General features: G+C 39.8%; 2 protein-coding genes across 2 annotated transcripts in view; both read right to left on the reverse strand.

Annotated features, from left to right (window-relative positions):
- The window catches only part of LOC112665520 (uncharacterized), a 57703-nt gene that overhangs the window by 22698 nt on the left and 7114 nt on the right, over positions 1 to 27891 (reverse strand). The window lies entirely within an intron of this gene.
- Positions 1333 to 10581, reverse strand: LOC125753838 (circumsporozoite protein-like). Its single transcript, XM_049102701.1, has 3 exons — positions 10260 to 10581; positions 6032 to 6196; positions 1333 to 3561 (listed from the first exon to the last, which is right to left on the reverse strand). Exons 2-3 carry the CDS (start codon positions 6072 to 6074, stop codon positions 3083 to 3085), a joined length of 522 nt encoding a protein of 173 aa, XP_048958658.1. The 5' UTR covers positions 6075 to 6196; positions 10260 to 10581; the 3' UTR covers positions 1333 to 3082.

Genomic DNA, 27891 nt, shown 5'->3' on the forward strand with positions numbered 1-27891 from the left:
TTCGCCTAGAAAGTCAGATCTACTCAGAAATGCCCCCACTAGGCCCTATTCCCACTGTTCTTGACATCACTGACCAGCAGGGTTCTCCTCCTTCATGCTGAGCTCAGCCATCTCAGATTCCTTCCTAGCAAGTTGGTCCAGGTAGCCACTGCCATCAACTGAAGTTGGCAGAGACTATGAACCTTTCTACAAAAACTTCCCTATCTGAAATGTATAAACTTCTATTTGGTAGAATTTCAGTCTAGGGAGACCGACATTTTACAGTAGGAGAAGCTTCTAGAGTGAATACCTCAGATGAATTCTCATTGGTGACACCTTTGTTGGATAGAGCAGATAAGAGCAGAGATATTAGTTTGTTGAAGGTGGATTAGGGGCCAGGAGAGAGGAAGAGCAGTTAAAGGAGCCAGGGTAGGATGTGCTGAGTCACGCTCTGAGGTTTCTGTTCCATTATTTCTTCCTCTTACCACTGAAGGGTGTGAGAGCAAACAGACTGTTTGCCAGGTAGGTAGGCGAGCACCTCCCCGGCCTTCTGAGTGCTTAAATTTTAGTGTCTGCTTTGAAATTTTGTTTCATCCCTCCTCTAATTCCTTGTAGGTATATTGTACATAGCTCCTGAAATAAGACTGCAAATAAAAAAAAAAAAAGACTGCAAATTATAAGAGTAACTTTGATCTTTCTGTCCCAAAAGTCACATAAAATATTCTGTAAAGTTCTCTACTGACTCCGGGAGGTAGATCCTCAAAACTTTGACTCCTTTAACACTTGATTGAGACCGCAGTATTGTATAGGGTGGAAATCTCCTGTCATTATTAGCTTATTTTTTTGAGATGCTACTCAATGATTGAAGCCTTTAGGTCTCCAGGTAAATCACTTACCACCCTCGTATTAACTTATCTTTAAAATGGAGGGCAGGATGGAAGAGGCCACATTATGATTATCAGTAGTGTTTCACTTCTTTTTTTCTTTTCAAGAATGATTTCTATAAAAAATATATTTTATTTATTTATTTATTTATTTATTTATTTATTTATTTATTTATGAGAGAGAGAGAGAGAGAGAGAGGAAGAAGCAGGCTCCAAGCAGGGAGCCCGACGTGGGACTCGATCCCGGTTTATTTATTTATTTATTTATTTATTTATTTATTTATTTATTTTAGAGACCCGATCCCAGGTCTCTAGGATCACACCCTGGGATGAAGGTGGTGCTAAACCACTGAGCCATCCAGGCTGCCCTAGTGTTTCATTTCTGAGGTAATTTTGTGTATTCCCATCAGAAATATTTATCCCACTGGCATTTTTAAATTCCTTTTCTCCATTCTTCATCATCCCTCCTCTCCTCCACATAGGTTACAATTCTTTTTGAGGTTAGCAGTTTCTCTGGTCTATAGAAACCTCTCTACCTGAAAGGTGTATTTGTGTGTTTATGCAAGATTTCATCAAGGCATTGCCCCTGCCCCACCAGTGATAGAGGTACAGTCAGAATCTTAGATGCGGAATCATTTGAAGGAACTAATAGTATCCAATATCATCATCAGGCTGTAACAGAAGTATCAAGTAACCAAAATTCTGTTTAATCTGCCTATGAAGGAGAATTATCAAAGGTAGTGTGAATCAAGAAAATGATGTGGAACACAGATTTACAGTGTTTTTTGTTTATTTTGTTATTGTTTTGGAGATCCAGGTTAGTGGGAGAATGATAATGTAAAAAAGTAATAATACAGGCAATAAACTGCAGCGATAAAATCTATGGCCACTATTGATGTTGCTTCATTTAAAACTTTCTGTTCTGTTGACAGACTGCCATCAAGAATAACCCACGGAAATGCCTGTGCAGTGTAGGAGATGGAGAAACTGTAGAGTTTGATGTGGTTGAAGGAGAGAAGGTGAGAGAATATTGTGGTTGGGTCTCAAAGTGTGCAGGCACATAGTCTTATTGCATAATAAATAGTCTCCCAGCCCCTTATGAATGAACTTGCCTTTGATTTTTGATGGGAAGGAGTGACGTTTCAGTAGAAAATTTTGGATTGTTGAATATCATTATAAACATTCTTTGACTTTGATAAAAGGGCATTTTGATTTCTCATTTAATACAGGCCTAAACCTGTTTGGTTATGGAGGGAAAAGCTATTTTTTGAAAATTGAAAGGACTTTCTTTTTGTATTAACTGTATATTCAAAGGAAGATTAAGAATAAGTTTTATAGGAGTGCTTTTGTGGTTCAGTTGGTTAAGTGTCAGGTCAGGATCTTAGGGTCCCGGATAGAAGCGTACTTGACCTACATTATTACATTAGTTTCAAGTGTACACCATAGTGATTCAGCATTTCTATACATTGTGAAGGTTCACCAAGAAAAATTGAGCTACCATCTACAGCAAACAAAATGGTTGCATATTATTAACTGCTTTCCTATGTTCTTGTATGTGTATATCTTGTATATCTTATGTATACGTATATCTTGTATCCTTGTACCTTATATTTTTTAAATATACTCTTGTACATTTTCAATTGCTTTGAATCCTATTTGACTATCCTTCCATCCCCTGCCTTCTGGCAGGCACTGGATAACTAGGTCTGTTTTGTTTTGTTGGCTCATTTATTTTGGTTTTTGGATTTCACATACTTTTGAAATCATATGGTATTTACCTGTCTCTGATTGACTTATTTCAGTCAGCATTGTACTCTCTAGATCCATCTGTGTTGTCTCAAATGTCAAGATTTCCTTCTTCTTTAGTGTTATATAATACTCCATTGTCTATACACACCACGTCTTCTTTGTCCATTCCTCTATCCATGGCCATGAGGATAGCTCCTTCCATAGCTAGGCTTTGTAAATAACGATGCAGTGAACATTAGGGTGTAGGTATCTTTGCAAAATAGTGTTTTCATTTTCTTTGGATAAATACCCAAAAGGGAAGTGCTGGATTGCATTGTAGTTGTATTTGTAATTTTCTGAGGAACCGCCATGCTGTTTTTTATAGTGGCTGTGCCAGTGTGCATTCCCACACATTATTCCCACACATTATTGAGATGAATAGAATTAATACCTAGTAAATCATAGGAGGTCCTCTTTACTTGGTTTCCTTGTCACTGGACACCACGGTAGCCATGCTGGCCAACTAGACCACCTTGGCCACCTGAGCTCTGTTGCCCTGCTAGACTCTGTGGACCATCTGGATGACCTTGAGTCCCTGGATGATGTAGGCCAACTGGGCCCTGTTGGCATGCTGGACGCTGTGGGCCAACTGGACCACCTTGGACTCCTGGACGTTGTTGGCCACCTGGGCCTTGTTGGACTGCTGGACCCTGTGGGCCACCTGGACCACCTTGGCAACCTGGTCTCTGAGGACCTTGTTGGCCTCCAGGACAATGTGGGCAATGTGGGTGATGTGGGCCACTTATGTTAAATAGAGTGGCCTGGTCTCCCTGGACACCATGGTCATGAGGCTTCTTCTGTTGTCCATTGTGTTTGTCTTCATCTTTGCTCGCCTTGCCATTCTGATCTCCATTTTCTTCTTGAGGTTTCACTTGTGATTCCGTGGGGTTTTCTTTCAACAATTCATCATCTACATAGGCAGGAAAGCACAGATCTTAAGGAACAAGTGAAAATAAAGTTTAGCTACAAACTTCAACGAAAAAGCATGAAAGTACAATACCCTAAATGGAGTTAGAAATAAGATATTACTGGTTTCTGTGGTACTAGGTAGTGACCTGGGCCTAGATCCCAGAAGAGAAGAGGCAGAGAGATCCCTGCTTTGTGACAGTGCATGTACTTGGCTTAGCAGGTCTTCTTTGTCCACTCGCCATTGATTTTGCCTCTTAAAAGCTTCTGCTTCTTCTCTATTGCCATCCATTCTAAACTTGCTGTGATAGACATCAAATCATCTATAATCATCAGATATCTCTGATATCTGAGGAAAATCACCCCTCAGGTTCACTGTGTCTACCTATACCTGTGTATGATATTTTGACATGATCCTTTGAATGAGGAGAAATGATCAGATCCCTTGCCCTCACAATGGTCCAACAATCCTAGAATACCTTTCCTGCCCTATCATCTGTCACCTTCTACAAATTGTGAAATCTGTGGCAAAAAAGGTGTCAGTACAGTATACCCTCTAGTATTTCCTTTTGCACATTTCTGGTATGTATAATGGAGCACAAGCCCTCTCCATCTCTCTCTCTTTCTTTCTTCAGAAATCTCTACAACCCTGTGCAGATCTCAAACTCCCAACTCTGAGATCAAGAGTCACTTGCTCTACCAACTGAGCCAGCCAGCCTGTTCTACAATTTTAAATAGTATTTTAGAGTAATCCCTTACCATCTGTTGCATCTTCTTTCAACCATTTCTTTGTATTCTCCTAGCTGTTACTCTTTTTTTATTCATGGGACACGCACAGAGAGAGAGAGAGAGAGAGAGAGAGAGAGAGGCAGAGACACAGGCAGAGGGAGAAGCAGGCTCCATGCAGGGAATCCAACGCGGGACTCAATCCCGAGTCTCCAGGATCATGCCCTGGGCTGAAGGCGGCGCTAAACAGCTGAGCCACCTGGGCTGCCCAGCTGTCACTCTTATTATCATTCTCCTCAGGTTTCTATGCAGACTTTATTGAATGCCCAAGTAGTATAATTTCACCTTTTGCTAGACCAAGCAGAAAAGACACAGCCTGAGTTCTCAGGCCACTTACTCCTTATTGTTGACAGATTAACAAAGAAATTCATGCCTCACATTGTTTTTCAAAAATCTCTCTGTTGCTCATAGATTAAATAACAAATTCACTTTGCCATTTGTAACACCCTTCACATGATGAAACTAACCCACATGTCCAGCTCTATCTTCCTAGATTCACTTCAACCTTACTGATTATTCAGTGTTTCTAGATTATCCCAAATAGTATGTGGAGAGATTTAGCCTTGCATTTCACTCTGCTTTCCCCTGGGCCTTCCCACTCCACGGTCCAGACCACCTGGCATACCCAGTATGCCTCTCCTCTCTTCTCCCCTGTTCTGAGCTCTGTAATACCTTCTTTTGCCCCATTTTTGACTGTGATCATTGTTATGTGCAAGATAATCTTGAACATAGAGAGTGAATCTCAAATAATGTTATCAAAATAACTTCTTAATAACCTTTTATAGATCCTTCTTAAAGTATCTATCTATGCCTTTCAGAAAAGTCAGTAACTACCATTTTAGTATTTTGAGGAACAACCTTGTCTCAGCGGATGGTAACAGCTTTAAAACTCAAGGATTCCACAGGCATTTCATGTCTTTAAGATTCCAAGTTTTCGAATTAGGCTCTTTCTATACAATGACAAAACATTTAATAAGAAAGTATCATTTTTTTTTTCAATTTTTCATCATTTGTCTGATAAGAGTCCTAATATCTGGCTATTTGTAGCCATCGAAATACTCATCTGGATTTTGACTTTATATCTGAATATTTGGTACCTTCAACATATGCCATCCATCTTTTCTGTTAAAAAGAGCCACAGATCCACAAAGAATTAACCTTTCTGGTTTATTATGTACATTTCTCCAACATTGCCTGAAAGTACCCATTTCTAGGACTTTCTGGATTTCCTATATATGCATGCCTGCCACAAGTTTCCCTAACCAGACATAGAAGTATTAAAAAAAAAAAAGATAATACAATGGAGAGAATTAATAGGACCTAAATACTTTCTAAATTTTGTGAGATAAAGAAAATGTAATACAAATTCATAATATTTGTATATAGGCCTGTGTTTGATGACAAGGAAGTGAGAATCTAGATGAATTTTAGAATATTCAATCAACTTAGATGATTATTTTCACACAAATAGAGTGAATAAGTGAAAATTCATGCTTCCAAAAATAGCAAAGTTCAATCCAAGAAGATATTGACTTGACATTTAGGCCTCTGATTTCAGAGAGATATTTGCAGGCAGTGGAAAATAGAAACTAAAGTTTTCTCCTCTTTGATGAACCTATTCTTGGAGTATCAAGCACTTGAACTCTGAGATAGCTCAATTCAACCTTACTCTTTTCTATGAATCTTACCTGCATGCTTGCATGATCTTCTATCTCCCCAATTTACCGTCATCGATGTCCTGAGCAGACCCCAAGGCCAGCAAAGCCATTGACGGCAAGAGCAGTAGCATCTTGGTAGGAATCATGGTGTCTCTCTCTCCCTCTCCTGATGCTGCAGGAAACTCAGACACACTCCTGGACAAAGTAAATTAATTTATCATTAGCTGTGCTCAGACATGGGTTTGTTAAAAGTTGGAGACTCAAAGTAGTACAATCCTTTGTGTCCAACAAACTGCAAAATATTAACAGAGGCAAAAAGTCTTCTCCTTTCTTTGGCCATAAATTCAAGAAGTAACAAGAATTTTCTGATCACTCTTAGCAAAGTACCTGGCTAAGTGGGGATAAAAACATTCCCTCCTTCCATATAAATTCAGACTGTATTCTTTCTGAAAATCAATGTTTGCTTTGTAAGATGTGAAAGATATGCTCCCTGGACTGGAAGGAAAGAAGACATTCTTCTCATCAAAGACAGGGAATTTGGGCCTGAGTGGTCTATATAAACAGTGTTCGAGTAGTTTTTATCTTCCTAGTCACTTCTTCACCCCTTATGTATTGTATCCCACACTCCTCTGTCTTACAGATTCCTTGCAAATGTATGGTTTATTTGTCTAAGATATACAAGCTTCCTGCTCTGCTCATTCCTGTAGCTCTTCATTCCCTGAAGCAGCCCCAAGAAGCTGCAGATAGGGATCCCTGGGGGGCGCAGCGGTTTGGCGCCTGCCTTTGGCCCAGGTTGCGATTCTGGAGACCCAGGTTCGAATCCCACATCGGGCTCCCAGTGCATGGAGCCTGCTTCTCCCTCTGCCTGTGTCTCTGCCTCTCTCTCTCTCTCTGTAACTATCATAAATAAATAAAAATTAAAAAAAAAAAAGAAGCTGCAGATAAATCCTATGTTGAAAGGGATAGTGTTTCAGAGGAAATGGGGAGTCCTTCTTAGGACCATTGTGCCAAAGGTAGCAGACATGAAAGAATTAAATGAAAAAGAGATCTGAACATAGAAAAAAAGTTAAACACTATCTACCATCGAACATGTGTGCGAATACGTCTATCTGACATTCAAGGCTCTCTCCACCATCCACTACAACCACCAATACCTCAGAGACAAAGTAAATTTTAAGGATTTCTAACTCATCCATTGGAATCAGACAAGAACTTTGTATGTCAAGCTATCTGTATTTTGAATGCCATACGTCTAGAAAGATCAGTTGACTCCATTGGCCAAAATGAATCTGCTCCCTTGCCAAAAGCACTTGGTTTACTCTATGACCTTCTTTCCTGTTTTATTGAGAAGAACATGAGGAAACACAGAGCAAGCGAAACTCTAGCACTTTGAGAGATCACATTTCATCCTGTTGCTTTGAAAGTGAGGTCCCATTTTAAGCAACCTCCAGATTCAATCTTTTTCACAAATTTTCAAGCATTTTCAAATATTTTCAAATAGTTGGAGACCATGCAACTCCCTTGGTAAATAATCTTACAGATAAAATTTCAAAGTCTATATTAGGCATCCATTAACATGATCAACATAGAAGAGCTTTAATCCATTTTCTCTTATGCAACCCTTCAGAAGCTTGCACAGGGAAATAAAATGGAAGGGTATATAAATAGCAAATGTCTTATTTTCTGTGTTCTGGTGCTTTGACATCTGTAGGTTTGCTGGCCCTGGAGGGACTGTACCTGCCAGGGTCAGTAAATCTCTAGAGAGTAAATAATTCACCCACTGAACACACTATTCAATGTAAACCAACAGAGAGCCCCTACCTGCCATCTTTTCCTTTATTGGACCCTCACATTCAGGACTAGTATTCACCTGACCTAATCACCCCAAGGCCAGGTACCCAACAATTAGGGACAGACCTTAGGTGCCAGAGCCAGCTGAAATCATTCACACTAGCCTCTCCTAAACCTGCTTACCTTTATTTCTTCCCACTTTATTTTTTATTTTTATTTTTTAATTTTTATTTATTTATGATAGTCACAGAGAGAGAGAGAGAGAGAGAGAGAAGCAGAGACACAAGCAGAGGGAGAAGCAGGCTCCATGCACCGAGAGCCCGATGTGGGATTCGATCCCGGGTGTCCAGGATCGCGCTCTAGGCCAAAGGCAGGCGCCAAACCGCTGCGCCACCTAGGGATCCCTATTTCTTCCCACTTTAACCACACTCAGATTCTTGCCCACGGTGCCCTTCCCCTCTGGCCCCTGACCCACTTCAGTGCTTCTCCACGTGGCCATCCACTGCAAGAGGTACCTCTTGCTCTTGGTATTTGTGAGTCTAACAAACTCTCTTTCAGTGGCCTCATCTCCTGAGCCTAGGAATGATTCCATAGGAATCAACTGTATCAGGAAGGGCCTGAGGAAGAGCTAGTAAAACAGATTAATTAGAAACAACCAAATAGCAAGGATAAACTTAGAAAACAGTAATGTCACCACACCAGAATAGAAAAAAGTTTCCAAAAGAAGTCGATGAACAACAGTGTCAAATACAAACTCATTTTGAGGCTCACTGAAAGCTAGTCTTAGTAGAGAGCTGGCACTGGAAACCGGACTGCTACTGGTTGGGGAGTAGTGACAGAGTTGATTCTAGAAATGAATGAGAATTGTTCAAGAAGTTAAATAGTGAGCTGATTCCCAGCTAGCCTGAGGATTAAGGAGGTTTGAATAGGGAAAAAAGGCAGTTGCCAAGGGAAGAATATAATTAGATATGAGTCAGGGAAAATCTAATTGCACAGCCAAATATAAAGCTTAGACCCTGGTGTCTCAGGTGACTTCCTTAGAGGGAAAATCCTGTCACATTTGGAGCTAGTTTTCATTCTACCTCAATGATGCATCTAGGTGTGACTCTTGCATCGTGCATGATGCTAGAATGCCACTCTGTGGTCATTGTTTGAACTGCTCTGTACTATCTGCTTTATGTATGATGCATTGGATTTTCAAGAATTTTCATGGTCTATTTCATTCTTAACTTGACTTCCTATTTGAAGGTTTTTTTGAGAAATACATAATGTGAAAACAAAATATAGGCCAAAGAGACAATACAATGTACAAAAATAGGAGGTAAAGTAGTATCAAAAAATGTGTGATGAGACCTACACATATAATTTGAAAAGTAAGTTGGTTATTTTGCAACAACACCTGAGGTTACCTTATAAAGTAAACCAACTTTTAATTGTGTTATAGTTTCTATGTTAAAAAGAAATACCGCATTTTAAAATAATGGAATTCATAAGGATAAAGAGGTTCAAATAAGATACAAGAGTTATTATCATTCTGTTCCAATCATTTCTCTCTTCATAGTTATTTTGATAACACACATAGGATAATAGTTGCAAGCCTAGCTATGGGAGAGTCACTCATGCACATAGACCCCATTTTTGCTCATTTCCCCTTGCCCCTCTTAATCTCTGTTTTATTCTAACAGCTTAATCCTTGCCTTAGTACTCCAGGTCCATAAGATACGTGTCACTTATTTCTATCAGATAGTCTTGCAGTAAAATGTTGAACGTAGTACTTCTTTACACACTACTCTACTAAATATAGTCAAGCCTTACCCTCCAGTGAAGATAATCTGTTCCTTGAGGGCTATAAGCTACATCCCATATTTCTTTTGTATCCTCTCTGGAAATACATCTTCAACTTAAAGCTCTTAGAGTGAAGATGCCTGGATTCTAAGATTATATTTCAAACAATGATTTCATCAAATTAATTATTTAAGTTTTCAAAAGTTTATTTTTATTGACCAAATGACCAGTATATCAACAAGAACCCTTGTCTTTTGATTGATTAATCCAATTACTCATGAGAAATACTATTTGAAATAAAACAAATTGATCCCCAAACTTTCAATAGTAGAGAACTAAAATAATAGGGCACAGTTCTCAGAAGGTAGTAAGAGGAAGTTTAGAAATGTTAATCTGTCCTAGTGATTAGAATAGTGAACATTATAAAAAATTAATAGATGGATCCAGAGACTTAAAGAACACAAATGAAGTGAGATCAGGGTTAAACAAATTATCAGCTGAGTAAATTATTCCTCATTATAGTTCTTTTGGAATTGGGGCTGAGATGTTAATCTAATTCTGTCACTTCACATTCTCTGTTTGCTCTCAGAAAAGGAAAGCAAAAATAATGACAGAGACAGTCTAGTTGCTAAAATGTCTGCTCATCAAAAGTTTACCATACTTTTTATCATATCAGACTTACCAAGCTTGTTCATTTGTCTTTTACTGGGCTGTGCTCAATGCCATCAGAATCACAAAGAAGAAAAGAAGAAGAAGAATTGAGGAGAAGACCAAGTACAAGAACAAGAAGAACAAGAAGAACGAGAAGAACAGGAAGAAGAAAGATCAGGACAAAAGAAGAAGGAGAAGAAAAATAAGGAGAGGAGGAAGAGGAGGTACTTTTCTTTAAATTACAGTTATATTCTTCTTTCTTCTGGAGAAATTTGGAGTTTTTCACTTCTAGAGTTCCTAAAGAGCAATAAGAGTTTGCTGCTACATAGGAAGAACCTCCAGTCTTTCATTGGGTTGCTTCAACCAGAACATTTCCTCGATAGGATTTATCACTAATCTCATTGTGTTCTGTATTACTAAATGGTCAAATGATAACAGGTCTTCCACTGCCTTCCTTAATTGTGACAAGACTGACAAATAATGAAAGGTTAAGAAAATGCAAATGTAATTGCTTGATGACACAGAAACTATTTTTAGGGGAAAGATTTAGGAGGAACATTTTGATTTCTCAGTAGAGCCAAAGGAATGAGTAAGTAGTGCCAAGTCAGGAGTCGACAAAGGAGAGACCCACCTTATTATAAAATATCTATTTTAGAATTAATTTAGTTCATAGAGAATTAATAAGTGAAGATAATTTATGACATCAAATCCCCTTAGCAAAAATGTTGCAAGTGAGGAGGTGGACATTGTAGAGAGGGTCCAGAGAATCATGTAGTGGGGGATGGCCCTTTCCAGAGCACCTTGGAAGGGAAGTGAAAACAAACTAACCTCCATGGAGGAACTGACAGAGTTAAAAAAATTAAATAGAAGTTGGCTTTCTTGCACAAAGAACATGAAAGATCAGGTCCAATCATTTCCGCGAACTTAGGACTTGATTCCTCCATTTATTGTCCCTTTGAATTCGAGCATTAAAACCTAAAGAGCTGATGATGAGGAATGAGAAACAAATGTCAACATAACAATCCCAATTAAAAATATTTCTAAATCGGGATCCCTGGGTGGCGCAGCGGTTTGGCGCCTGCCTTTGGCCCAGGGCGTGATCCTGGAGACCCGGGATCGAGTCCCACGTCGGGCTCCCGGTGCATGGAGCCTGCTTCTCCCTCTGCCTATGTCTCTGCCTCTCTCTCTCTCTGTGTGACTATCATAAATAAATAAAAATTAAAAAAAAAAATTAAAAAAAAAATATTTCTAAATCTTAAAAAAAAAGCAACAAACCTAAAGAACTGAATGAAATGCTCCCTGAAGAAATGTTTATGTCATGCTGGAAGTCTGAACAGAGTTTCTAAGGATGGCAATTGCTATTTTGTCAATTGTCTATGGAAAATTACAAAACAAAACAAAAAAACCCCTAAACTACTCAAATCCAAACTATTTCGTATGCACTAGGGAAATGTCCGATTGGAAGAATACACCTAAAAAAGGAATCTTCTTTGGTTCTAAGGAACAGAATATAGGGGCAACATTTGTGCCCTGGAGACGTGTGGTTTCAAAATCTGTCTTCATCACTTACTATTTTGTAATCTGGGCAAAATAATGCAGCTCTCTAAGCCTCATTCATTTGTCTATAAAAGAGAAATAGGAGTAATTAGCTTATAATGTTTTGTGAGAATTGCGGGAGATGATACATATGAACATATGAAGTGCTTATCCAGGCCTACCTGAAAAGTTCAGTAAGTATGAATGGTGAGGAAGATGATGATAGTGACATGATATTTCTTAGGACATAGGAAATCTTTCTTTTAGTTTTAACATCTGGATGAAAGAGATTACCTCCCAACTACTGAGCATCTAATAATATATAAGGTATCTGTGGGGTGGAGATGGGTAGGTGGTGAATTGAGTTGATAAGAAAGTCATAGAGAAATTTGAAACAAAGATGTGAGCCAAGGCAATAAAGAAAGTGTGTTGAAAAAAAATAAAAAATAAAAAATAAATAAAAATAAAGTGTGTTGAGAGTAGGGGTGACATTGGCAGAGAAGCGTCAGAACTATCTCCTAAAGGAAGTAACATTGCAGCTATTGAGGAAGAAGACTTTCTTCTGCTCTTCAGTGCTCCTTCTAACTGAACTAAGAATCAAATATATGTTGTAACTGAAGCCTAAGGCTGCAGGAGCACTTGGCCATAAGAGTCCCAAGCAGATCAGGTTTGGAGACTTGCCCTGATAAAATCCAAAGTAAAATCCAAAGGCAGAGAAACGAGGGGTGATGAAACAAGAAAGGCATTTATTTCAAGGACGCCAACACTGGGAAGACACAGGCTAATGTCTTAATGATTGTCCCCAAAGTGCTGAAATTACATCTTGGTTGATATGAGGCAAATGTGGAACAAAGGTCAGTGGTTCTGCATGTGGGCAGTAAAGCTCAGCTATTTCATTGCCTTGGGGTCATTCATGCAGGGTCTTACTAGCATCAGGACTGGGGATAGTTTCTGTTCTCATCATAGGATGCTTTGCCTACAGAGCCTTTTGCCTGAATTAAAAGATATGCTGTAAAGAAGAAGTAAATCAGTTAGAATTTACAGATTACGGTCAAATCAAGGTAAAGTCTTCTGTCAACATGAGACAGATTAACAAGGGAAAATAAGATTTTATTTTCTACATATGGAGAATCTACTCAGAGAATTCCAAAGACAGGCAAAATGAGGTATACATGGCATTCTGAACTAAGAAGAAGGGAGTAGGGGTCTATGACTTCAAAGGGACAGAGTTCAATTTTGGTAGCTCTCTTTCTGGAGCAAGTCCTCTATCTCAGTTTTTCTTAGGCAGCTGACGGGGAGGGAGGTAAAGAGCTTTCCCATAATCTGCTGGTTTTGATTGCTTTTTAACTCAAAAATAAACCTTATGTCAAAGATTTTCCGCTTGGGTGGTCTCCCCTTGGTCCTACACAGGCAACTGTCTTTCTGTTTCTATTTTTTATGCAAAATAAGGGTAGAAATTAGAAAACAGGCTGATCAGGGTCAAGAAGTATGTTCAGAGCAGTCTAGTATTGAGGTGAGGTGGGCAGCTGGTAGGTCACAGAGGCAACTGCAAGGGTGACTGGAGAGCTTCAGAGATCAGTGACCATATGAACATGCTGGGATGTTTAAAGCAACACAAAAGGAGCCCCAGCAGGTAACTGAAGAATAGTTATTAGAAACGTGGACCCATTCCACACCATAGTTTCCCTACCATCTTTCCTTAAATTCTGCATTCTTATATTGATGTGGCCCTGTAGGTGAATTCCTATGGTTATCGAAGCTTAATACAAATATCTATCTGAACCTTTTCATTTCCTTTGCTGTTTAAACAGCAACATTTAGTAAGCATTTACATATGACATGTACTCTCTTAAGGAATTTGTAAGCTTATCTCATTCAATCTCTACCAAATCATCATAGGTATGTACTATTATTTTTCTCTTTTTGCAAATAAGAATACTAAAATCTATGCAAGGTCAGGCAGCTAAGGATTAGTAGGACTCAGGAAGTCCAATTTCAAAACCCACAAGCATCTTAGCTCTTACCCTGGTTATGTTGGGTTCCTGATTAGAAGATAAACTGGAAAACAGTAAAGGAAAGAAAACTAGTATTTCTTAAGCAGCTACTCACTGCTGTATCACTTAGGCTTTGTAGAAACCACTACAGCTTGGTGAAATGTTCTCCCATTTAATGTGTAAGGAGACTGAAGCTCAGAGTTGTCCAAAGATATATCCAAGATATTTGTGATTTGTTAAACTTCTTTCTATTCCTATATAAATGCCCATGGCTTTCTTAAGAGAAGATTCAGACTAGCCATTTCACTTTTTTTAAATTAGTTAGTTTGTTTATGTATGTATGTATGTATGTATGTAAGTAAGTAAACTCTACACCCAATGTGGGGCTCAAACTCACCACACCAGATCAAGAGTCACATATTCTTGAGACCAAGCCAACCAAGAACCCCCGTAAGTCATGTATATGAAAGAAAACACTAAGCAACAGGCTGTGGTGCATCGCCCTGAACCTGACACAATTAAATTAAAAATTATTTGTATTTTATTTTAGAAAATTGTAGTGCTGTTAACATCCAAACAGTAGAAGGGTAAGAAGTAAAACAGAAATAGAAGGAGGCGGAAATCACAGGCCTAGCTTAACACCCCATTTATCCAAGACCAATTTAAAAGAGCCCTTACTCTAAGACGACCCACCTCCGAATTCCATCATCTTTGGGTTAAGTATTTCAAGATAGGAATTTGAAGGGACACAACCACTCAGGACACAGCCATTTGGTAACAACCTACTTGTAGTCCATGAACCCACTGATGCATATCTGTTCCATCTCAGCCATCTCCCTCTAGAACCTCTCAACAACAAAAACAAACAGAAGACCTGTCCTCTTCACAATAGAGAACACGTGTCCAAGGACCTGACCTTTTGCCTGTCAGATGCTTTGTTTCCCTCTCTTGAATAGTAAACGATAAAAATGATAAAATTTTGTTTTGACTCTTTAGTAGAAACCATGGATATTCTGCTATGACATTTGTTTGCAGTTTAAAAAGCAATTTTTAGGACCCCTGGGTGGATCAGGGGTTGAGGACCTGACTCTTGATTTCAGCTAAAGTCATGTTCTCAGAGCTGTGAGATGGAACTCCATGTTGGGCTGTGTGCTCAGTGAGGATTCTGCGTGGGATTCTCTCTCTTCCTCTCCCTCTGCCCTTCCCCTCATTCATTGTCTCTCTCTTTCTCTCAAATAAATAAATAAATCTTGAAACATAAAAGCAATTATTTTCCAGAGATGCATTTAGTAAGGTAAAATTGTAGTTGCTATAATTGACCTTGAGTGTTTAAGTCTTTTGAGTAGTACATTGTCAAATGATTTCATGCACTAAAGTCCTTAGTATAACTCTAATGATTTTGTTTTAGTAAAATTGTTTTTTTTAAGATTTTATATGTAAGTAACCTCTACATGCAGCGTGGGGCTTAAACTCACAAACCTGATATCATGACTCGAGCTGAAATCAAGATTCAGATGCTCAAGAGTTGTGTGCTCTTCCAAATGAGCCAGGCAGGGGCTCCTAGTATAATATTTTTTAATCATTTGCTTCCTTTTCTGATATGTAAGCTTCACGAGAGATGGAGCTTGTTCAACATTGTTCCCCTGACCTATTTTATATTGTCTAGAATCTAGGTTAAGCTAGCATGGAAATGGTTAGACGATACTTATATACTGTGTATATATTTGTACTTTTGGGGAGTTCTCCTTTTTTCATTCTAATCTTATCCCTAATTCAAAAGGATCTTTAAAATTAATCTAGGGTACCTGGTGGCTCAGCCAGTTGAATGTCTGATCTTGATTTCAGCTCAGGTCACGATCTCAGAGTCCTGGATTGAGCCTCACAGTGAGCTCTGTGCTGGGCATGGAGCCTGCTTAGGTTTCCCTCTCTCCCTCTCCTTCTGGCCCTCCCTAAATTGCAGTGTACCTGTGCACTCTCTCTCTCTCTTTCACTCTCTCTCTCTCTCAAAATAAATTAGTCTTACATATAATGATACAAGGTAGTAAAGGATGCTGAATGTGGATGTCTGAGTGGCTCAGGCAGTTAAGTGGCTGCCTTCGGCTCAGATCATGATCCCAGGGTCCTGAGGATGAAGCCCATATTGGACTCCCTGTTCAGGGGGAGTTGGCTTCTCTCTCTCCCTCTGCCTCTCCCCCAGAGAGGAGAGTGCGTGCTCTCTCTCTCTCTCTCTCTTACATTCTCTCTCAAATAAATAAAATCTTAAAAAAAAAAAAAGATTCTGGATGTGAGTTGAAAATAGTAGCTACAATGATAATGACAACGATGATTTATTCAGCACATATTATGTGCCTGGGATGGTTTCATTTTCTTTCTGTCTAATCTTCACTAAAATAATTTGAGGACAATATGCCAATTAATAATATTTGCAGGTGAGAAACTAGGAGGTGGGGAAATTAAATCATTTTCTAAGGGGATGCAACTTGTCTGTAAATTGAGGGGAAATTTGTACCCAGACTGTCTGGCGTTAGATTTTGTGCTTTTACTAGCTGTGTTATGTTGAGCATTGAGTGTTACCCTGCTGTGAACCAATAATGTAAATCCCAAGTAATACTTGGACATATTTTTCTCAACTTGAAGTTCTACTGATTATTATCTACTTGTGGAAGGAAATAGGTGAAATAATTGTAAATTGCACTTTTAGTAAGTGGAAGATGAAGTCAATTATATAGGAAGATCTCTGATAATTATTCAGTTTTACTCAGTCCAGCATTTCCCTGATCTATGTACTCATCAGAGATTGCTGGATACAAATATCCTTTCACCTAGCTATTGTTAGTGTGGTTTCTTAACAGTTGAGCAAATAACAAATACTAGGAATGAGAAAACAATTAATAAGTGATATTAATAATTAGTAGGTGGGTATTAGTAAGAGAATCTGAAAAAACAACAAAATTCACTTCATGGCAAGTCTTGAAAAATGAACAAAACCTAAGGAATAAATTCGTAACTGTACCAGAGAAAAGAATGTCCTCAGGAAAGCAATACTGTTTACCTATGTCTAAAGGATAGAAATCAGACAGGATTGAATTGCGGAAGGAAATTTGGTACAAAGACACCACATAAAATGGCAGATATGGGTGACTTCTATTACTTATAAAGACTTCTCTAACTCATAAGTAATGAAAAGAAAGAGGAAAAGGGAGCCAAGGACATTCAGAGGGGTGACTGGATAGAGAAGGAATGTAAGCAGTCAGGCAGGTTGGCCCTGATACCACGCCTCCTGCGCACACACACACACTCCCACACTCACACACAGAGTCAAGCAGTCCACGGTTCAGCAACTGCTTCCAGACTGAAGAAGCCAGTCTGCAAAACTGAGTCACAGAGTCATTATAAGTTCCAGGTGGCTGGCAACACTCAAAAGGAAACGGACATTCTAGTAAGAATAACAGGAAGATTCTTTGTTGGTAGATTCCAAGTGTCCCTACTCCAACATTGGAAGCAGGTGACAGTGAATTTGAAAAGTGTCCACACTCAGGAAAAGGCGAATTCTCAAATGCAAGATAAGCTTACAACCAAGACCAATGAAACACATAGAAAAAAACAGTTTCCTTAAAGGGAGGCACCAAATAAGACAGCAATTTTAAAAAATGATTAAACAAAAACAGGCGCAGATATTGAAAAAGAAAACAAGGAAAGCGTCAAATAACAAAGGTGATATAATTGCACTTACTAGAAATGCAAGAGAAATCCAATGACAGGAAATTTCAAGGTAATAAACAGATTTGCCAGGTAAAAGATTACGAAAGGATTTAAACTACTTTCTGGCACATAAAGTAGTTTACACTGACTGTGTAAGTGTTCACTGTTTCAAGGGCAGTAACTAAGCAAAAATGAAAGTTTCAAAAAACCAATTATGAAACCTTAAAAGTGTAAAGGTTTTAAAAGAAGATCATAAAACTTCCTGAAGGACATAACAAAGATGTACAGAAATGGAATGATAAACCATGTTTAAGAATGACAAGAGTAAGTTATTGCAAAGATATTAAGTCTTCCTGAATTTTTCTATTAAGTTAGTGAAGTCTCAATCCAAAATCAGGATAGATTTGCTCTGTGAGATTTGAGCCATCATTGTGCACATGGAAAGCAACCAACCCTATTCGAACAGCTAGGAATTCTAGATATGATACAAAAAAGTTTTTTCAGTGCATTCCCGAGCTGGCCAAAATCAAAGGGAATGTTAGAGATTTAACAGAATTAAGCAAAAGGAACAATCCACAGTAGGAGAAACTGCGATCTGCCTTAAGGATATCTGTCCAACCAGATAATAGCCCATGAGAAAAAAGAACAGACAAAAAACTGAATACTCACTCAAGTTTCCTAATATTGAACAATCATTATTCAAGCTGGAGGATAATTCATGGACAAGAACCCCTTAACACATACGCAGACACCTGGAACAGAAAAGCTACCTTCTCATTTTGAGGGGAACTGCAAAGAAACAAACATTAAAGCAGTAACAAACCACTCTTCTCAGAAAAAAAAGGCACAGCAGCCTTATAGATTTGAACCTTGGAAATGAGGGGAGAGAGGGAAAGAATCTCCACTGTGAATTCATAGCCCCAACTCAGTCTTCAGAAATGTTTGTCACATTTAGTTCTCACAACCTCAACCTGAGGATTTAATTTAAGGTGATGCCATCATTTGCAGCAGAAAAGCAAAAAAAAGAAACCCTTTATGAGAGAAAGCACTTGAACACAGATCCTAACTCATAGGTAAACTACTGGGAATTGGAAATTATGGAAGAAGTCAAGCTCTCTACCTTTGTCTCAGGCTTGCTCCTCTGCCCCCTACACGCAGGTGCACCAATGAGGACCCTGCTGACACAAAACCAGTAGAACAAGAGGCAGTAATCTTAAATAGGTCAGAGGGGATTTTTCCTGCTTGCTTTGAAAACTGGAAATGTGATAGAAAAGGGAAATAAAAGAAGGGACAAGCAAAATGGAATGGGAAATGTGTATGGATCATGTATAGATTGGGAAATCAAGTAACACAATTAAGAATACATGATCTTTGCTTTCAAAGAGGGCACAGAGAAGCTAAGACATAATAATATCCAATTAAAATAACATATAAGCCAGAGCTATGAGTCCCCAAAAGAGATAACACTAGCCACTGTGGCCTGAAAGTCTCAAAAGAAGTAGCAGAACTTGAAATGTGCCTTAAAGAAATAGGATTTGCATAGCATGGGAGATGGGGAGGGGGATATCTCACAAAGTAGAAGGAATCCACAGACGTGAAAATTTGCAAATACTCACCAACGGATTGGGACAGTCTCTTAGACCATCACCCAAAATTTACATACACGGGCGGGCGCACGCCCGCGGACACACACACACACACACACACAGAAGAGTGTCAGCAAATGCTTGGATAGAAAGAAAATTGACAACACCCAGGAAACAACTAGAAGTGAATTTCATTAAAAAGCAACAATGCAAATATATTAACTGATGAATAAAGTACAGCCTATAAAATAATATGTAAAGAAAAACTAACCCTCAGCTAACTGCGGCTCTAAGCTTCTCCTATCCAATTGTGTAAGTGGGAAGAGTGTTCAGCTGGAAGTCAGGAGGCCTAAAATTCTCTTTCTGAGTTGACTCCTGGACATTCAGATTCCTTAGGGTTGAGCATTCGAGTCTAAACTGAGGAGGGGCCAGGTGTACAGAGGAGGATGGATGCTTTAAGGATTTCATTCCCTGACCCTGCTCTACAGACATCCCACCTCACAGACCACACTGGAAGGCTGCCTGTGCTCAGTCCTCCGATGCTCACAAGGGGACTCTCAGGAAGATTACAGGGACAGCAGTCCCCCTTTTAATTTCCCAGACTGTTTCACTACCCAAGACATCCACAGGGCGGCAGGAGCCCTGAACTAAAACTAAATTCAAAGCTGAATTCTAAGAAGCAGGTTTCTTCAATGGCTCATGTGTCCAGATTTCTCTTCCCCAGTTCTGATGACGTCACCCAGGCCAGAGGAGCTGAGAGAAGGAGGTTGCACACACAGCAGGATGGGGAGGACTCGCACCGTGGGACCAACTGCCCTCCAGACTTTCTGCCATCCTCACAGTCCAGCAAAGGAGACTTCACCATCCTCACCCTTATTTTGCAGAAGAAAGTAAGTAGGGAGAAACTAAGTAAAAACTCAAAGGGGATGGAGAGGAAGTGATGGAGCCAGAATTCAAAAGTTAGTGGCTCTGGCCAAAGTCCATGGTCCTTCCACCACACTTGTTGCTAGCTCAGAAAACAACCAATTTGACTAACACAGGGTTACCTTCCTTCCTCCTAACCAATTTCCTCATTGCTATAGAAATGAGATGTTCACTATTTTCTTTCTAACTGTAAGGACCTTTAGAAGAGTCCATTCAGTTTTAGCAGGGGACAATACAAATGACCCTCTGAACCACTATTACATAATAGTTTCATTGCTACAGCAATTTCACTTTAAGGTTTGTTTCAGGATCACTCGCATTTATTTCCTGCCACTTAAATGGGACAGGACACTTTTTTTCTTTTTTTAAAGATATTTTTATTTATTTTAGCGAGAAAGATTGTGTGAACATGGTGGGAGTGGGGTGCAGAGGGAGAGGCAGAAGCAGACCCCCCCCCCCCACTCCCCAAGCAGGCAGTCCATCTCAGGACTCATCCCAGGTCCCAGTCATCTCAGCTCCATCCCAGGTCCAGAATCAAGATCTGAGTCAAAGGCAGCCGCTTAACCAACTGAGCCATCCAGCACCCCAGGAACAGTTCTTCATTGGCTGTCATCTTGAGGCACTTTGAGTTAGAAATAACAGAATTTCATTCCAACTTAAAGAAAAGAGTGTATTTTCAATGGAATAAAGGTTCATTTCAAAGATCCCAGAGATAAGAAGTTCCTTTAGGTGATAGAAAAGATTGGAATCATTACCAAATCATTGATCAGAATCATAATCAAATTATTATGTCAAAACCTAAATGCTTGGGGTGAGTCTCCATAGGTTCTATGACTCTTGCTCATACTCATTGTCATTCTCCCCCATGTTCTCTAGGACATGACCTTCCTGACCTGTCTGAGCTATTTCCTCTTTCAAATCACTGGCTTTCTCCTCTTCTCAAGACTACCTAACTCCTGTACTCCTGACATCTTCAGCTCTTAGCAGAGACTAGCCCACAGTTTTTACTCTGACTCCCCACCTCTGAGAAAAAAACTCCACATGGTGTGACTATGGCTATCGAGTAAAGCACAGACAAGGGTAAAGCTTCCCATGGAAGGATGTTCTGAGTGGGGCAGAAACCCCAGAAGATGTGTGTTACAAGTGGAAAGATATCTTTCTAGGAAGTTAGAAAGGACATTAGGATGAAATTCTACACTGTATGGTAGGTCCAGATGTTCCCTCTGCTGATGGTGGAACTATCAGTCATAATTTAGGGGGGCACCTCGGTGGCTCAGCCAGTTAAGCATCTGCCTTAGGCTCAGATCATAATCCCAGTGTCCTGGGGTCAAGTCCTGAATCAATCCCAGCTGAGTGGGGAGCCTTCTTCTTCTTCTCCCTCTGCCTGCCATTCCCCTTGTGTGCACTCTCTCTCTGTCAAATAAATAAGTAAAATCTTATTAAAAATCATGATTTAGGGCAAATATTTTGGATTTTTTGTTTTTTAAAAAGATTTTATTTATTTATTCATGAGAGACACAGAGAGAGACAGAGACAGAGACAGGCTCCATGCGGGAAGCCCAATGTGGGACTTGATCCAGGAACCTCAGGACCACACCCTGGGCTGAAGGCAGGCGCCAAACCGCTGAGCCACCCAGGGATCCCCCTAGGGCAAAGATTTTGATAATTTTTCAGAATATTTGAAGTTAGGCCAAAATTAGGTAATTGCCAATTTATCCTTACAATATCTGTACCTCAGTCTGCATATTTTAAAATGAATACGGGTGCCTGGGTGGCTCAGTCAGTTTTCTGGCAGAGTCTGGCTTCAGCTCAGGACATGAACTTGCAGTCATGATTCCTCAGTCGTGGGACAGAGCCCTGCATCTGGTTTTTGCTCCGCGTGGAGTCGGCTTCAGGCTCTGTCTCCTTCTTCTCCCTCACTCTCTCTCTCTCAAATAAATATGATCTTTTTAAAAATGAGTTGTAAAAACAGAAATGTGCTTTAATGACAGATGGAGTAGAAATACACTTAAAATTACAAAGGGATGGAATCTCTGGGTGGTGCGGCGGTTTTGCGCCTGCCTTTGATCCATGGCACGATCCTGGAGACCCGGGATCGAATCCCACGTCGGGCTCCCAGTCCATGGAGCCTGCTTCTCCCTCTGCCTGTGTCTCTCTCTCTCTCTCTCTATCATAAATTTTAAAAAATTTAAAAAATTTTTAAAAAAATTACAAAGGGTTGATTTAAATTTGGTATACAGAAAGACTTCTGACTAAAGCTGGACTCAAAACAGGTTGTCACTTGTAGAGAATACCTCTTTCCTGGGAGATGGCCCTTGAATAGGAAAGTAGATCATGCAAGGATACCTAATATCCGAAGCAAGTCAATGAAATTTTAAGCAACATCTTTACGTTGCTTACAACCAACATTTATTCTTTTGAGTAAAAGAGAAATTGAGGTCACTGATATATTAGAAACGTGAGCTAATAAGAAAAGCTGAAACTTACATGCTCCTTCTATTCTACATCTGCGGTTCTCAAATTGTAGTGCGCTTCAGAATTGCCTGATGGCCTCATTACAACACAAATTGTGCCCGTTCCATCACTTCCCTGCCTCTCCAGTTTCTGGTTTTTCAGGTCTGGCTAGTGTCTGGTAATTTGTAATTTGCATTTCTAAGAAGTTCCTAGATGGCACCCATGTTACTGGTTCCAGAGACTGCACTTTGAGACCTCCTGCTCTAAACTCAAGATAAAAGAACATCTTCCGGGATCCCTGGGTGGTGCAGCGGTTTAGCGCCTGCCTTTGGCCCAGGGCGCGATCCTGGAGACCCGGGATCGAATCCCACGTCAGGCTCCCGGTGCATGGAGCCTGCTTCTGCCTCTGCCTGTGTCTCTGACTCTCTCTCTCTCATTCTGTGTGACTATCATAAATAAATAAAAAATAAAATAAAATTTAAAAAAAAAAAGAACATCTTCCTCTGTCCCCCATTCCTCTCCCCTCCCCTCCCCTCCCCTTTCTTTCCTTCCTTCCTGCCTTCCTCCCCTCCCCTCCCTTCCCTTCCCTTCCCTTCCCTTCCCTCCTTTTCCATGCTCACTTTAAAAAGTGCAGTGGTTGGGGTACCTGGGTGCTCAATGGATTGAACTTCTGACTCTTGATTGTGGCTCAGGTCATGATCTCAGGGTTGGAAGATTGTCTTCCTTGCTCTCCTTCTACCCCACCCACACCCCCGTCCTTGTGAGTGCTCTCTCTCTTACAAAAAATAGTAAGTTCACCAGTGTGGTATGTCAAGTGTCAGTCCTGGTCAGATGGCATGGTTTGGGGGCTTAGGTGATTAGGGGGAAAAAAAGGTGGTATTTTCTTTGGCAATGCATTCATGTTACAGCTAACAATCTGGAGAGCTTGTATGGACTCTGGAATTTAATGCAACTTTGTATTTGAGCATCTTCATTGGTGATTGTCTTACTATCTGTTTGCAGTTCGTGGTATGGTTCTCTCTCTCCGCACACTCACATACATCTGTGTGTGCAAAAGGTGTGCACACACAGAATGTGGCTTAAAATGTGTGCATACTTCATCCAGATCTAAGGGGCTTGTCCAGCTTCTTTTTTTTTTAGTTTTATTGAGCTATAATTGACAAATAAATTGTGAGATATTACAATCTACAACGTGATGTCGATATAGGTAGAGACTGAAAGATTCCTCCCATCTAGTTAGTTAACATATCCAGCACTTCTCATATTTATCTTCTTTGTGTGTGTGTGTGTGTGTGTGTGTGAAAACACTTAAGATCTACTCTCTTACTAATTTCAGTTACAGAGTACAGTTATTACTATAGTCCCCATGTTTTACATTCGATCCCTAGACTTTACTCGTGTGTAGCTGAAAGCTTGTGCCCCTTTACCAAATTTTCCCTAGTTTTCCACCCCCTTATCCTCGGGAACCACTTATCTACTCTCTTTTCTCCCATCCTGGGGGTTGCCTTTTCATTTTGCTGATGGTTTCCTTTACTGTGCAGAAGCATTTTAGTTTGATGTGTCTCACTTATTTATTTTGGCCTTCCCTTTTGCTGTCAAATCCAGAGTCTTCATCTAGACTAATGTCAAGGAACTTTGAGAACTTTAAGAACTCTTGCACTCAACTCAGGACAGAAGAATCACTTCTAACTGATATTTTCCTGGGCTCATACAGTTATACCAAACACAACCAAAGGTGCACTCAAAACCCTAGACAAACAAACAAACAGCAGATATGTTACTGCCTTACTTCTCAGGGTCCTGGTTGACCCAAATTGGACAGGGGGATCATGGCAGTCAGCAGAGTTAAATACATGTACACACACTCACAAATAATGTCCCAGATCCTCTCAGAGATGAAGGAAAGCTCAAAGCTGGTATCAAGGGTAGTACTAGACAAAAGGAAGAGCCAAGCTCTGAGTGTTGAGATTGTCACGGGTCTGTGAAGGATGCTGGTATAACGGAATTGAAAAAGAATTTGGTGTCAGGCCATCCAGGGTTTAAAGCCTAGGTCTGCCACTTACCAAGTATGAAATTGTGTGTACTGGATTTCATCATACCAAATAAAAGTGACTGTTGAGAACACAGTCAGGTAACATGTTAAAATGTCTGGCACACAGTGTGTATGCACACCTAATTGCCACCATATATTAGAGTCCTACTATGTGCGTGCCCCCCCACCCCCGCCATTGGGTGCTTTACCTTGTCTAGTCCTTTCAAGATCCCATCCAGTTAAGGTCATCATCCTCGTAATCATCATCATTCCTATTCTGCAAACAACAAAACAGAATCCCCAGATCACAGAGGTCAAAATGCAAAATAAAGCCTCATCTTATGAGGTCAGATGCTTGCCTTGCTACAAAGATGAGTTTTCTTCTCCCCTTTAGCTTTCTAACCTGGGATTGCCTGGCTGTGGTTAGGAACCAGAAGTTCTCAGTTAGTCGATTTCCAAGCCTCACTCCTAGCTTTCTTCTCCCTAAGCAATGTTCACTGCTCTAATATCTTAATCCGTCAAGATCCTGTTTGCAGACCTCATTAGGCAAAAATATGATTTGGGAAAAATTTACTTTTCATAACATGGTCTCCACTTTTTCCTACATTGCTCCAACAATCCTTCCATCTTTCGACTAATTGATTCTGTGCCCAAGGGGAAAAATATCTGAACCTAAACTTGTACAAGATTTTGCTCATCCTCTCTGCCTGATCAATACAAAAGAGCCAGTTTTATAGCAGAACCAGTCTGTATTGTATATTCAATGATATAAATGACATAAAGTATGAAAATGTATTTTCATCCTCCTTTGATTTCCCTGCATGAGGATATACTTGTCCAATGATACAACTCTCCCAGTTAAATATTATCTAATGTCATTTCCTTTATGACTTTTTGCCTTATTCCATGATTTTTCATAGCCCCTAAGTCCCAAAGCACTTTAAGTCACATCTTCTGGTTTATTCATGCCCAACTTTCTAAATTAAATGCTACTTTTTTCTCTTGCCTTCCGCTGGATTGTGATTTTTCTTTTAAAGATTTTATTTAATTATTTGAGAGAGAGATAGACAGCGAGCGAGCACATGTGTGGTAGGGAAGGGGCAGAGGGAAGGCTCTCTACCTAGCAGAGATCTCGATGTGGAGCTGGATGCCAGGACCCCAAGATAATGACCTGAAGGCAAGGCGGAGGCTAAACCCATTGAGCCACCCAAGTGTCCCTACATCGCGATTTTTCTTGAGACTGATAATTGATTTACCCATCACAGTTTTTTTAAAAAAAGATTTTATTTATGTATTCATAAGGCACACAGAGAAAGGCAGAGACATAGGCAGAGGGAGCAGCAGGCTCCATGCAGGGAGCCTGACGTGGGACTCGATCCCAGGACTCCAAGATCATGCACTGGGCTGAAGGTGGTGCTAAACCGCTGAGCCACCCAGGCTGCCCCTAATCCATGATTGTGAAGCATGTTTTTCTCCTACAGAACACAGATCCTTTCTAGTACTGTATTTTGGTTGTCATGTTTCTTCAGCCTTCTCTAACCTTGAATATTTTCACAGCTTTTCATGGTCACATGCCTGATTGCTTTATAAAATAAAGTTGACCTAGTTCTACAGAAAATCTGACCCCCTTTAACTGTTTAGAGAGACCAAGGAAAGGAACGGAAATTCATTGCAAAAACTATTCTGTGCCTTCCCCCGGTGTTTTCAGGCGCAGGTGTCTCATGCAGCCTAGTATCTGCCTCAACCTTTTAATGCATCATCACGGAATGTGTAGGGGTGAGTAGATGAGAATGGTGTGATGGGGCCACTATTGCAGAAATAGTCATACATACAGTGCAGGGATGTGAATTTCCCCTACATACTCCCCCTATACTTCCAGGCTGTACCTTTAGGTCTTCAGGTAAATCACTTACGAGCCTCATATTAACTTATCCTTAAAATGGAGAATAGGACGGAAGAGGCCACATTATGGCTATTAGTAATGTTTCGTTCCTGAGGTAATCTTGTGTATTCCCATCAGAAATACTTATCCCACTGGTATTTTTAAATTCCTTTTTCCATTCTTCATCATCCCTCCTCTCCTACACAGAGTTTACAATTCCTTTTTGAGGGAAGCAGTTTCTTTTTTCTATAGAAACTTCTCTATGTGAAATGTGGACTTAGTAGATTTCACCCCTGCCCCACCAGTGTGGAGGTACAGTCAGAACCGTAGCTGCTGAATAGCTTGAGAGAACTACTACCATCCCATATCATCATCAGGCTGTAGCGACAGTATGTAGTAACTAAACATTCTATTTAATCCACCTATCAAGAATTACCAAAGGTAGCGTGAATCAAGAAAATAATGTGGAAATCTGATTTACAGTAGTTTTGTTGGTGTCGTTTATTTTGTTATTGTATTGGAGGTCCTGGTTACTGGGAGAATGATAATGTAAAAAAGTAGTAATATAGGAGATAAACTTGAAAGGTGAAATCTGTGGCCAGTATTGATGTTGCTTCATTTACAAATCTCTGTTCTGTTGACAGACTGCCATCAAAAAGAAAAAGTCATGGAAATATCTGCACAGTGTAGGAGATGGACAAACTGTAGAGTTTGATGTGGCAGAAGGAAAGAAGGTGAGAGAATATTGTGGTTGGGTACAAGGTATGCAGGCATATAGTTTTCTTGCATAATAAATGGTCTCCCAGCCCCTTATGAAGAACGTTACTTTGGATTTCTACAGGAGAAAGTGACATTTAGGTAGAAAATTTTGGATTATTGAATATCATTATAAACATTCTTTGACTTGTTATAAAAGGACATTTTGATTTCTCATTTAATAAATGACAAACCCTGTTTAGTTATGGAGAGAGAAGCTGCTTTTTGAAAATGGAGAGGACTTTTGTTTCATGTTAAGTGTACGTATATTCAAAGGAAGATTAAAAATAACTTTTACAGGAGTTCTTGGATGATTCAGTTGGCAAAGTGTCTGCTTGTGTCTCAGGTCATGATCTTTGGGTCCTGGATTAAACCATACTTGACCTACATTATTACATTAGTTTCAAGTGTACAACATGGTGATTCAACATATCTATACATTGTGAAGGTTCACCAAGAAAAATCGAGCTACCATCTACAGCAAACAAAATGGTTGCATATTATTAACTGTTTTCCTGTGTTCCTTGTGTATTTCTTGTGTCCCTGTGCCTTATTTATGTTACAAATGTATTCTTGCACCTTTTCACATGCCTTTTGATCCCATTTAACCATTCTTCCACACCTTGCCTTCTGACAGGCACTGGATATTTAGTTCTGTTATGTTTGGTTGGTTCGTTCTGGTTTTTGGATTCCACATATGTATGAAATCCTATAGTATTTATTTGTCTCTACTTGACTTATTTCATTCAGCATTGTACACTCTCGATCCATCTGTATTGTTGCAAATGGCAAGATTT

This window comes from Canis lupus, chromosome 27 (genome assembly GCF_003254725.2).
Source record: "Canis lupus dingo isolate Sandy chromosome 27, ASM325472v2, whole genome shotgun sequence".
In the NCBI taxonomy this organism is placed as follows: Eukaryota; Metazoa; Chordata; class Mammalia; order Carnivora; family Canidae; genus Canis; species Canis lupus.

Excerpts from the sequence above, each read along its gene's own strand:
- LOC125753838 (XM_049102701.1), bottom strand. The coding sequence starts at position 6,074 with ATGACGGTAAATTGGGGAGATAGAAGATCATGCAAGCATGCAG. Across the intron at positions 3,562-6,031 it reads AAGATCATGCAAGCATGCAG|ATGATGAATTGTTGAAAGAA; the intron begins GTAAGATTCATA and ends CTGCCTATGTAG.